The sequence below is a fragment of the Centruroides sculpturatus genome, unplaced genomic scaffold, assembly GCF_000671375.1.
Source record: "Centruroides sculpturatus isolate CEXI.00-Female unplaced genomic scaffold, Cexi_2.0 scaffold311, whole genome shotgun sequence".
Taxonomy (NCBI): domain Eukaryota; kingdom Metazoa; phylum Arthropoda; class Arachnida; order Scorpiones; family Buthidae; genus Centruroides; species Centruroides sculpturatus.
In genome coordinates, this window is record NW_019384505.1 from 324,550 (window position 1) to 336,607 (window position 12,058).

The 12,058-nt window shown below is 27.4% G+C and overlaps 1 protein-coding gene across 2 annotated transcripts in view; it reads left to right on the top strand.

Moving 5' to 3' along the window:
• Window positions 1–8,133: 8,133 nt before the first annotated feature.
• Window positions 8,134–12,058, top strand: part of LOC111622195 (rap guanine nucleotide exchange factor 2-like) — a 94,859-nt gene continuing 90,934 nt past the window's right edge. Inside the window, exon 1 of one of the 2 annotated variants that reach the window (XM_023364548.1) lies at window positions 8,134–8,356. In XM_023364548.1, the coding sequence (XP_023220316.1) occupies window positions 8,283–8,356 (74 nt within the window). In that variant the 5' untranslated portion in view covers window positions 8,134–8,282. The remainder of the gene's footprint in view (window positions 8,357–12,058) is intronic. The other variant, XM_023364549.1, reaches the window with a different exon arrangement.

A 12,058-nucleotide genomic window follows, 5' to 3' on the forward strand; every position in this document is an offset into this window, starting at 1 on the left:
CAGGAATATATATAATTTTTCTATATTTAACGTATAAGAATTTTTATAATGTACATCTCACCAATTTCTAAATTCTTTTTTACAGCTTTGGAAGTAAAATTTTATTGTTTTTACATCTCATTAATTAGCAGAAACCATGAAAAGGTTTTATAAAGGTTTTAATACTTGATAATGAACAGGTTATAAAGATGAATATTTTCTGTTGATAAAACTGAATAAAACAATTTATTATTGTGTGAAATTATTGAAGGAAAAAAGAGGAAAAAAGATTGATTTTTAAACAGATTTATAGCTTTGGCACATAAATAGAACTTCTTTTTTATTATTTGTATGTTGGGTAATAAATATATGAATGATATTTTCTACCCGTGATCGATATAGTTAATGAATTATTCATACAGTATGTCAATAAATTACTTTCGAATATTCGGTGCAATTTATAATTCGAAAATATGGAGGGAAAAGTGATTTCCTACTTTAATTTCGTGTATTGACTTTTCTTTCTCATTTAAATTTTTATTGAATGGCATTCTATTTATTTATTTTTTAAAAAATCGATATCTTATCTGTAATAATTGTTTACGCAAATGAAGAAATAAGGAATTCTAGAGAAGGGCTTCACAAACTTTTTTTTAAGGATGAAATCTTTTCATTTATCATAACTAAACCTTTAAAGAATATATTAGAGTCTGAGAGCAAAATTCAGTTTCCTGATAAAAACCTTAACGTATCCGAAAGTCCAAATTTGATAAGAGGTCGAAGGAATTCGACTATTTTCTTTCATGAATAGGACGTTTGCCAACTCTCGTTACAGATAAAAAAAAACTATATTTAAAAAATGGCAGTATGCAATGTATTAGGTCAACAATCTTGTCAAGATTTTTACAGATGAGAGAGTCAAATTAGATCCTTATTAGAAAATAACTTCTCTAAGAAAAACGAGATGGGTATCTGAATTTAAATTCCATGAATATCTCCATTTCTTTTTTCTTCATCTTCTTCTTCTTCCCTCCTCCTCCTCCTCCTCCTTTGTAAATTGGATAAGTCAAAATGGTAGCTGGAAAAAAAGAAAAATAAAAAATTTGTTTCTTAACAGTTTAAGTATGTTCATTCATATTTAAATTATTTAGTTGAAAATGTATTTTTTTCTCTCCCCCCTTTTTTTTTGAATAGAAGTCGAATGATAGTACTGCACTTACCGTACAGAAACATCGTTACGTTTTTTATTTGATTTTAGAGCGAATTACTTGATATAAATACTAATGAAATTAGTTAAATTTANCTTAAGTGCAGTTGTGCATTCTTAATATATATTTCTGCAGGAATATATATAATTTTTCTATATTTAACGTATAAGAATTTTTATAATGTACATCTCACCAATTTCTAAATTCTTTTTTACAGCTTTGGAAGTAAAATTTTATTGTTTTTACATCTCATTAATTAGCAGAAACCATGAAAAGGTTTTATAAAGGTTTTAATACTTGATAATGAACAGGTTATAAAGATGAATATTTTCTGTTGATAAAACTGAATAAAACAATTTATTATTGTGTGAAATTATTGAAGGAAAAAAGAGGAAAAAAGATTGATTTTTAAACAGATTTATAGCTTTGGCACATAAATAGAACTTCTTTTTTATTATTTGTATGTTGGGTAATAAATATATGAATGATATTTTCTACCCGTGATCGATATAGTTAATGAATTATTCATACAGTATGTCAATAAATTACTTTCGAATATTCGGTGCAATTTATAATTCGAAAATATGGAGGGAAAAGTGATTTCCTACTTTAATTTCGTGTATTGACTTTTCTTTCTCATTTAAATTTTTATTGAATGGCATTCTATTTATTTATTTTTTAAAAAATCGATATCTTATCTGTAATAATTGTTTACGCAAATGAAGAAATAAGGAATTCTAGAGAAGGGCTTCACAAACTTTTTTTTAAGGATGAAATCTTTTCATTTATCATAACTAAACCTTTAAAGAATATATTAGAGTCTGAGAGCAAAATTCAGTTTCCTGATAAAAACCTTAACGTATCCGAAAGTCCAAATTTGATAAGAGGTCGAAGGAATTCGACTATTTTCTTTCATGAATAGGACGTTTGCCAACTCTCGTTACAGATAAAAAAAAACTATATTTAAAAAATGGCAGTATGCAATGTATTAGGTCAACAATCTTGTCAAGATTTTTACAGATGAGAGAGTCAAATTAGATCCTTATTAGAAAATAACTTCTCTAAGAAAAACGAGATGGGTATCTGAATTTAAATTCCATGAATATCTCCATTTCTTTTTTCTTCATCTTCTTCTTCTTCCCTCCTCCTCCTCCTTTGTAAATTGGATAAGTCAAAATGGTAGCTGGAAAAAAAGAAAAATAAAAAATTTGTTTCTTAACAGTTTAAGTATGTTCATTCATATTTAAATTATTTAGTTGAAAATGTATTTTTTTCTCTCCCCCTTTTTTTTTGAATAGAAGTCGAATGATAGTACTGCACTTACCGTACAGAAACATCGTTACGTTTTTTATTTGATTTTAAAGCGAATTACTTGATATAAATAATAATGAAATTAGTTAAATTTAAGAAGAATTAAGAGAATAAATAAGGGTATGATTTCATCAGGATTTCATTTAAAAATTATTGATTTAATTTTTTTATTCGCTAATTTAATTTATAATGTCACAATTTAAATAATAATAATAAAAGAGTAAGATTAATTTTTGAAAAATATTTATTAGAAAATAATATTTATTTTACGATAGAATTTCTGCTTCGTAACAAATAATAAACAATTTTTTTACAGTTTTTAAAGGCTTTTAACAAGTTTTAAAGCAAAACAAAATTAGATGTAAGGAAAATATGAAGGAAACAAACAGGAATTATAATCAAAATTTCATATTTTGTTTATTTTCATCAATTATCAGAAGCTGAAATCATTCCATTCTAAATAATTGATGAAATGGTTTTTTTTTTTTAAATCAAAACATTTCATTATTTTATGATTGAGTATATTTTCTGGTAATTAAATTCATGGAAAAACTCATAAATATATAATGAAATTATCATCATCATAAGCATCATTCACGAATATAAGATTAGGTCCATTCTAGTCCTATCCTCTCAACTCATCTTGCTCTATCTATCTTCTCTATGGTGTTCCTTGATCTCTCCTTTCCTTATGTTTATACTGAAGAAACTGCTTTAGGTAATCTACTTTCTGCCATTCTGTTAACATTCTGTAGCCATTTATATTGATATTCTTCTATTTAAATAAAACAAATATGACGTAGAAAGTATGCTAAATTGAAAATTGTGATATTTTTTTAAACAGAATAAAATATTTTATTTAATCATAAAAAAATACTTTATAAAGTTTTCCCGAAAGGAATCATATTTTTTTCTGTGTCCATATTCAGAAGAGGTTGCGTTCTATTGGTTGTAGGTTCTCCCCTCTATCTCCTGCACTTCAACTTTTGTTAAAGTAACTTGAATCCCCATTGGATTCAACTCGAACCGAATTGATTTCAGATATAGAATATATATATTTTTTCCTGTAAACTGGCTCTTTTGATGCGTATTTTTCGTTATTTTTTCCCCTTTAACAATTATTATATTCAGAATCTGTATACATATTTAATCGTTACTGTTTGTTGCATCATTTTGCAGTGGCTTTATATAAAAGATTTTACAATGTATCCAGCTTCGCTCCAATTGTTAGCAAGGTCGGCTTATATGGTGTAACTAAGTTTTGTTTTTAAGTATTCGAACTGAAATGATATACTCTACTTTCCTCTAACAGCACTTCAGCCTCAGTGAACAATGTTTATTCTCCTTTGAATAATACAATTATTTTAAAATATATCTAGAGCAGAATCCTTCCAACGCGATGATATAATAGAAATTTACATGTCTAAATTGATAAATCGGACACAATGTTAATCTATTTTTTCCTCGATCTCTGTTTAAGTAATTCGATCGATCTTTATCGTATCAACTATCGACTTCTATTACTCTTAAACTCTTTTAGTGACCCTTGGGGCTAGTAGCCATCTGGAAAAGAGAGCAGGCTGGACTTTAGGGAACGACAGTAATTATCTCAGCGCCATTTTATGTTATAAGAATGGAGGGTGCAACATCTTAGCTAATTGTTGGGTCATCTGTCTTGGTTTCTGTCAGAATACCGGAAACCCAGCCTTTTTTTTAAGCATTGGAAAAATTCCCGAGGAGAAAAATAAACTGGAATTGATTCGGTTTTGATGGGCTGACAGAAAAATCCGGATATTAAAATATCTGAAAGTGTTTCATTACTAATGACAATGATTTTATACTTTAAACAAATTTATAGTTCTTATTTAGGTATTTTCAAAACATTCAATACTGTGTAAATATTTTAAATTAGGTCAATATACTTTAAAATTAAATGTTCAGATTATTTTTTATAGGTAATAAATTATTACATTTAATACATCTTAATTTATGGCTTACATTGTACGAAAATTCATAAGATTAAACAAATTTATAACTCGCTTTGAGGTTTCTATATATATATAAATAATTTTATTCAAAATGGAATGTTTCAGATGCCAGTCGTTTAAATATTCTAAAATAAAAACACATCTTAACATTCAGTAAAAATTCATCCAGAATCATTACCGTATTTAATAAACTGTTACTCGCGTAACCAATTCCTCTCTTGTAAATTCTTTCATAAATTTCTTTTGCCAAATTAAGAGATTCCTTCGAAATTGCATTTTATATCCACTTATGTCATATTTATGAATATAACTTATGCAATTTTTTTTTTCATCTAAGCATTCCTGTCATAGCAGATATCGTTGCTTCACCGAGGTTAGCATTTCGACATTGTAAACCGGTGCGAACTGCGACCTTGTTCTTTAGGTGGCTTTGATGTGCCCTTGGTGATTCTACGACCTTGCGTGACTCACATACCTTAAACTCTGTACTCTATAGTAATACATAAATATTCATTAAAAATTACCCAAGATCTCGATCCTTGATTATTTCAGTAGAAGATGGTCGATGTAGATTCTATTCGTATTTATCTCTTAAAACCGACCTGTCTTATTTTCGACTGTGATGCACTGTCAGCACAGTGTAGCACATAATTGTGAAAAATGTCGAAAGGCATTGATTTTTTTCCCATTTGTGTGTGTTGTGTGCCAGATGATTACTTTCTATTTTTGACATCAGACAATGTGATAGTGGATCAGTCTTCGAAATAATAGGATAATAACTAGGATAGTTGTTGTTGACAATGTCAAAAAAAATTCTTTTACTACTTCCCTAAATAATATATCGTTCGTTTAATTTTTAAATGAGATTGTTAAGTAATGAGAACGTAACTATTATTTTAATATATATTTATAGAAATTTTCTGTATAAGTTAATTACGAAATTTTAATGCAACGTTTAATTTTCACAAATAAGAAATGAGTTTATCTCTTTATATAATAAAATCCATTTAAATTAAATGGGATATTACTTGTAATTTTGTAAATTATTATAATGAAGATACTCTTTTAATCCGTTTTTTTTTATATTTTTCCGATTATATATCACGGAAATAGCAATTAAATCGCTATTAAATCTGCTTTTATAAAATAAAACAATTTTTTATTTTTATGTAAATGTAAACTAAATCTAATTGACTAAATAAATATTCTTCCTTTTCATAATATATAGCAATGGATTGACGATTAATATTAATGATATTGTATAAGAGAAGATAGGAAAAAATGACGTTTAGTTCACTAATTATATAAATATAAATTTGTATGAATAAAGTATACAAATGAATTTGTCATTTAGCCCTGTTTAAAGTACGTTTTCTCATTATTTTCCATCTAATAATATATTTCTTGCATAAACAGTAAAGTTAAGTAAACTATAATGTTTATGTATATAATAATAGATTTTACTATGTAAATGTGAACTAAATCTAAATGAACTGTAATCTAAAAATTCTTCTATTTTTTTTTCTCGTCTTTGTTTTCTTTTAATATATAATTTTACTTTATAAATAAAACATGAAGTAAATTTAAATTGTATATAGCCTATTTATTATTGATAGTAATTTATATTTGTATTATTCTCCTCGTTTTCAAGAAAAATAAAGAATCCGGAATTCATAGATGATATATTAAATAAGAGAATGTATTATTACTGCATTAAGAAGTCTTTTGGATTTTATATAATTATCATTTATCATATTCACATGTATTTTATCTCGAAAAAAAATGCTGCTAGTTTCTGTTCTAGTCATTCAAAAGCAAATGCCGAATAATTAAGAAATCGTATTTTAAATTACACTGTAAAGCCTTAAGATACATTTTTTCCAGAAAAAAAATCTTCAAGAAACTTGAATCAGTGTTGTTTTTTTTCTTCTTCATAAAATTGGAATTTTTCACTGGCAAAAACGTGGAAAAAAAAGTAAGTCGCCAGCATTTTATTTTGCAATTAAGCTAGCGAGATAGAAATCTTTTATACAAACATGGGGTGCAGAGATTACCCGCAATTTGGTCAAGGGAAATTCGTACCGAGGATATTGTTTCATTTCCGGTTTTGCGAAGACGTAAAACACGACTACCGAATGAACTTTATTCACTATTAATTTATTTTCTAGATAGAATTTTGTAATTGTTAATAAGAAAAGAATTGGAGTAAAAGTAAATAAAAAGCATAAAAAATTTCTATATAACGAAATAGCGTGTTGTATGCATTCACTGATTTTATTCAATTCTCATAATCCACTTACAAATACTGAGCTTAAACTCATATACAAATTTTTCTAATATTCATAAACACAATGTAGACTTTATATAATATTGAATTAATGCATAATTTTCATGAATATTAATAATTTGCTATTTTATTAATTTCCGAAAGTGAAGCTTAATCCTATATCTAGGTAAACACACTTTATATTGAACAACTTACAGCTTAATATCATAAAACTTTAACAACTATTGGCAGTATAGTTGGCGATTTTCTCATGAATTAACTTTGTAAATTTATGAAATATTGATTTTGTAAATATTTTGACAATGTTATACGTTCATCTAAATATAGACCTGCATTTATTAAATTTAAATCAGTCATTTTTCGTGGGTGTAACGTAAAAACAGTAAATGATTTTACTATTCTGAACTTAATAATAATTTCTATATAAAGTTGTAATTTATAAAATGTAGTATTTAAACGTTTTCGCCTGCGTAAACTCTTAGTAATAATGACTTTAACTTAATAACATTGCCAAAATCTGAATTAGTCTCTGGTTGGCATACACCAGACGCTTTCTAGATCCTCTAATCACAGATTTGGGAATCTGCTTTAAAATACAAATGTTAACAACCTTACGAAAATGTGTAAACTATCACAGTGGAATTGTTAATACGACTGCAATACAATATCAACTACCATCTTTGCTTACTTTAGAGATAACGATTCTGCGATTACGACTACTAACGATAATACGCTTTAGCTAACAATATTCTCGATGCCGTTAGCACTAAAACTGATAAAATAACGTTAATATTTTAGCTTTAAGGGGATCTAAACAATCAAACTAACAATGCTGTAATACAACTTAATGCTAAAAGTGGTTACCATATTTATGCGCCGAGCATCAACATGTTTTATACGGTGAATTTATAATAATACAATGCCCTAAATTGCGATTTAAATAATGTTATTACGAGAATTAGCGTATCTCGGATTGAAAAAAATTAAACTGTAAACTTACGTTTCCATCGAAACGATGTTTACATAGCGTTTTGTAACTTGTTTTGCTCCGCTGTTTACAATTCCTTCACGTTACTTAGTAAAAAAACACCGTTTCATCACAATATTTATAAATATAAAATGCAATTTCATAAGAAAACAACGCGGCATAAATAATCTAATAAATATCCGAAATCACCAATCGAATTATAAACACGGGAAAATGGAAGACACGCAGGCCAACTCAGAACTTACGCAAAAGAGAAACCGAAAACGAAATACAAAACAAACGAAAAAAAAAAAAACAAAAGAAAACGAAATTTACGGTATTTATCGAAAGATCACGTGTTCCCGAACTGACGTCATCAGGCGGCGCTGGCATCGAGTGTTGTGCCGCAGTGAGAAAAGGAAAAGCAGAATCTCCAGTATTCGAATGGAGAGCCGGACGAGAAATAAACGAAATGGATTTAGTGTGGGAATCGCCTGAAAGTTGATTTTTCGGACCGAGGATCAATAACCCAACTCGTCGACATGAGGAGTAGACATCACTCTTTCAAAGAAGTATCTAAACCTTCCACACAAACCAGAAGGAGATTCTCCGTCTGGTGAGTTAATAAACATCTTTTTTCTTTTTCCCTACTACTTAAAGGTTATATTATTATTATTATAATATATATATAGGAAAAATTTTTATTCTATTCGAGAGGATTTTCTAACAACTGCCGGGTCACAGAATCGTATTGACCTGTTATTATTATCTGGAAGTATTACATTAGTATAATTAATAACAACTTTATCCGCTCATCCTTTATATATTTATATATCGATTTTTAGTAATAAATCGTCTTAATTAATAAAACTAGAAGGCTTTATTAATAATTTTAGCGTGTTTTTTTTTATCTACGATTAATAAGAAAATCACTTGTTAAGAGGGGTGTCGTTATGTTTTGTTCTTCCCATAAGAGTGATTAGTAATGTTCTGTTCGTTAGAAATTACCTCGATTGGAACCCTATCTTCGTGCATTGAACTCGTAGGATAATTAAGGATGCTGTTGAAGTCAACCGAAGAAACTTTTAAGGCTTGGTAGCATCTGGGACTTTTTTACATAGGGATAAATACGATTCTAAAGTGTAAATTAATACGAATAATTCTGTTTAATGTAACATTAGCGTGGTGTTTTTTCTTGTTTGTATAATATAATTAGCGTCCAGGTAAAAAAAAATGCTTGTATAAATATTGATACGTGATCAGCTCGCGATTTTTTAAAAAATTGTCCTTCATTAGACTTTATGGCTCATCTAATCACAACAAAATTAAATGGTGTACAATTTGTAGTGAAATTATAAAGGATAATCATTGAATACACCTTAAATTTCTGTAGTAAATATTATAAACATTATATTTTTCTCTTGAACTGAATTTTTCATTACTTTTAAATGGCCGAAATTTTTCAAAATTTTCAGATTTTGTGTGTTGTTTATCGTTTATTTTAAGAGTGAACTTTAACTTATAGAATGTTTTTATAGTATTTTATGTCGTTATAAATTTTCTAAATTCTTTAGTCTTAAATTTCCAGATGTATTATTGAGTAATTGTTGTAATCCAAGAAATTTCATTATTATTATTATTTTTTTCTTTCAATATAGCTATCTGCACCATCTCTTCGTGTGTTTTTTTCTATTGAAAAAATCAAAATTAATTATGTTTTAAAAAAAAATATATATACACAATTAGCCGAACAAAGTAGATTTTATATAAAAAAAAATAGATTAAAATATATAATAAATCATACTTATTTCTAATAAAGGAATGGGAATTCAAGATGGATTCAATCAGATAAAAGTCTCGTATTACCGTTCAACCTCGGCTTTAAATTACCTTACGTAAAAAGGAGGATCAAGTATTTGTGTTGCCGTGTATAGAAGAACATAAGCGTGCATCACAACAGCATTTTTCTTACTTACATATCCGCTTATTAATTACTGATCTATTATTTAAAAGAAGCGATCGATTTTCTTATGAAATATCTATTATTTGACGTGATAATCGGATAAGAAGCTATTATGTTAAACTACTCATCCAGATAATAACCTTTTGTTGGAATGCCTCTTAAGCTTCTCTTTTCTGTGATTATCGCTTTCGAACGAGATAAAACTTAGCTCTATATACCAAAGATTAACGCATCGATGAATACGTGTAACATATATAACTTATACATCCAGCGTGTAAGAGGAAAAAAAAACTTATGGTATGGAGGGAGCTCTAAGATATTTTATGTCAAGAAAATAAGGTTATAAATAAAGAAAATTGTATCTTTTAATGCTCGCAAATAAATAAGGATGGTTAAAGATTACCTTACAGATAAGTCCACGTGACTGACAATGATGCTTTCTGTTATTGTTTATGTACACCATTTATTCGATTTCGACAGCACTTGCAAAATCTGCTAGGCGATGCGGAATGATCGAGTTGATGTTTCGTAATTAATTTTAAATTATATTTTAATATATAAATTTAGTAATAATCTTTTAAAATTTTATAAATTTTTATCTTATTTTTGATCGAAATTTCATCGAAACGTTTATCTTTGATTGTGACATTGATCTAGAAACAAAGCTGTTTACGCTTTTTCCTCTTTATTTAATATTCACTAATTATTTTAAACAAAGGAAATCCATTGTGTAGTTAATTTAATTGCTTTCTAAATTGTATTAAATAAACTAAGTTAAGATAATACAGAAAGAACGTTTGGTGTTATTTTCAATTCAACGTCATCTGTTTTTATTGGTCATTCCACAAAAGAGGAAATTGCCTATATTTTAAACCAATTATTATATAAACCACATAAAAATACATTAAAAAAACTTAGAAAAATCTTTAAAAATATTCTATAAAATATTAAAATTAATTTATCGCTTACAGTATAAAAATTTTTAACGGTTGTAAAGATAGGAAACGGATGCTATGTGCGGATATCATGTGTTTATGTTGTAACCTCCTGAATAATAACTTTCGTCTCCCTTCCCTTGTGGATAATTTAATATAATTTTCTCGTTCATCTTTAAAAAAAAAAAAGGCGTTAGCAAACCTTAACTGTTGCTGCTGTTATAAATAATTTTGTAATTCTATCGGGCATTAATATATTTAGTTACTTGCAAATGAAGTATCAGTATTATAATTAATGTTCTGTAGACACATCATTAACATAAACCATAAATTTTGTCAGGAAAATGGCAACCCTCCAGACCGCGTATAATGTTGTTAAATTACAGTACGTATTATAAATTATATTATTATTACGTCTGTTAAGTAATATTTAATTCATTTAGGAAATATAATTATAATAAAATTATAACATATTCTTATACAGTATTTTGTTTTGTACACGGCACAAGAATGTCGCTGCATTAATTTACAATGTCGAACACTTTTTTGTTTTTTTACATTCTTAACATATTTTTCCCCCTGTGTTATAAAATAATAAGAATTTAACTTTATAATTAATTCGTTTTAATCATTTCTTTTCTTTTTTGTATGTACTTAAGTGAGCGGTTGAGTAAATTACGAAATTCTTCTTCGATCAGTAAAATTAAAAATTATGATTGTTAAGCCGTAGGAAAGTTTTGAAGAGTTTGTTTCCAGACTTTATTAGAGTAGTGGAAAATTAAAAATCGTTTAATTTTGTAAATTTTTTCTTAACTTTTTCGCATTAATAATTAAAGCAGAGTATCCGCGATAAGTAGTCTATTCTAATGGATGAAACTTTGCAATGTCAAATTAAACTTTAATTGCAAATTTATTCTCTGGTATGCATTTTGGAGCAAGTATCTTGTCCACTCACTCTTCAATCTTCCATACGCCAACTCAGCCGTGAACTTGGCTAACTTTACCTTTTTCTCTTTTCTCTTCAATCCTTGCTAATGGATTCTGTTCGCCATTTTGAAAACATATCACAAATGTCCGATAGTTCTTTTTTTTTTCTTTTCTTAATATTTAAATTATCGTATTTTATAGCAAAAGTCAAAAAGGCTGATATATGATGGCAGGGAATGAAATTATACTCTGATAGCCATCCGTTTAATGGACCAAAATCGACTCTTTTTTTAATATATATATATTGATGTAAAACTGGAATGATTTTATTAAATGTTCCATCAGAATTTCTTTTCTAATATCTTAAAACTTTTTGATAGAATAGAATTAGGTATAGAAATAGAAAATTCGGTTAAGTTAATAATTTTTTTAGTTGGTAATTCGAAAATATGACATTTTTATGACATAAATTTTAATGTAGGTGATGATAAAC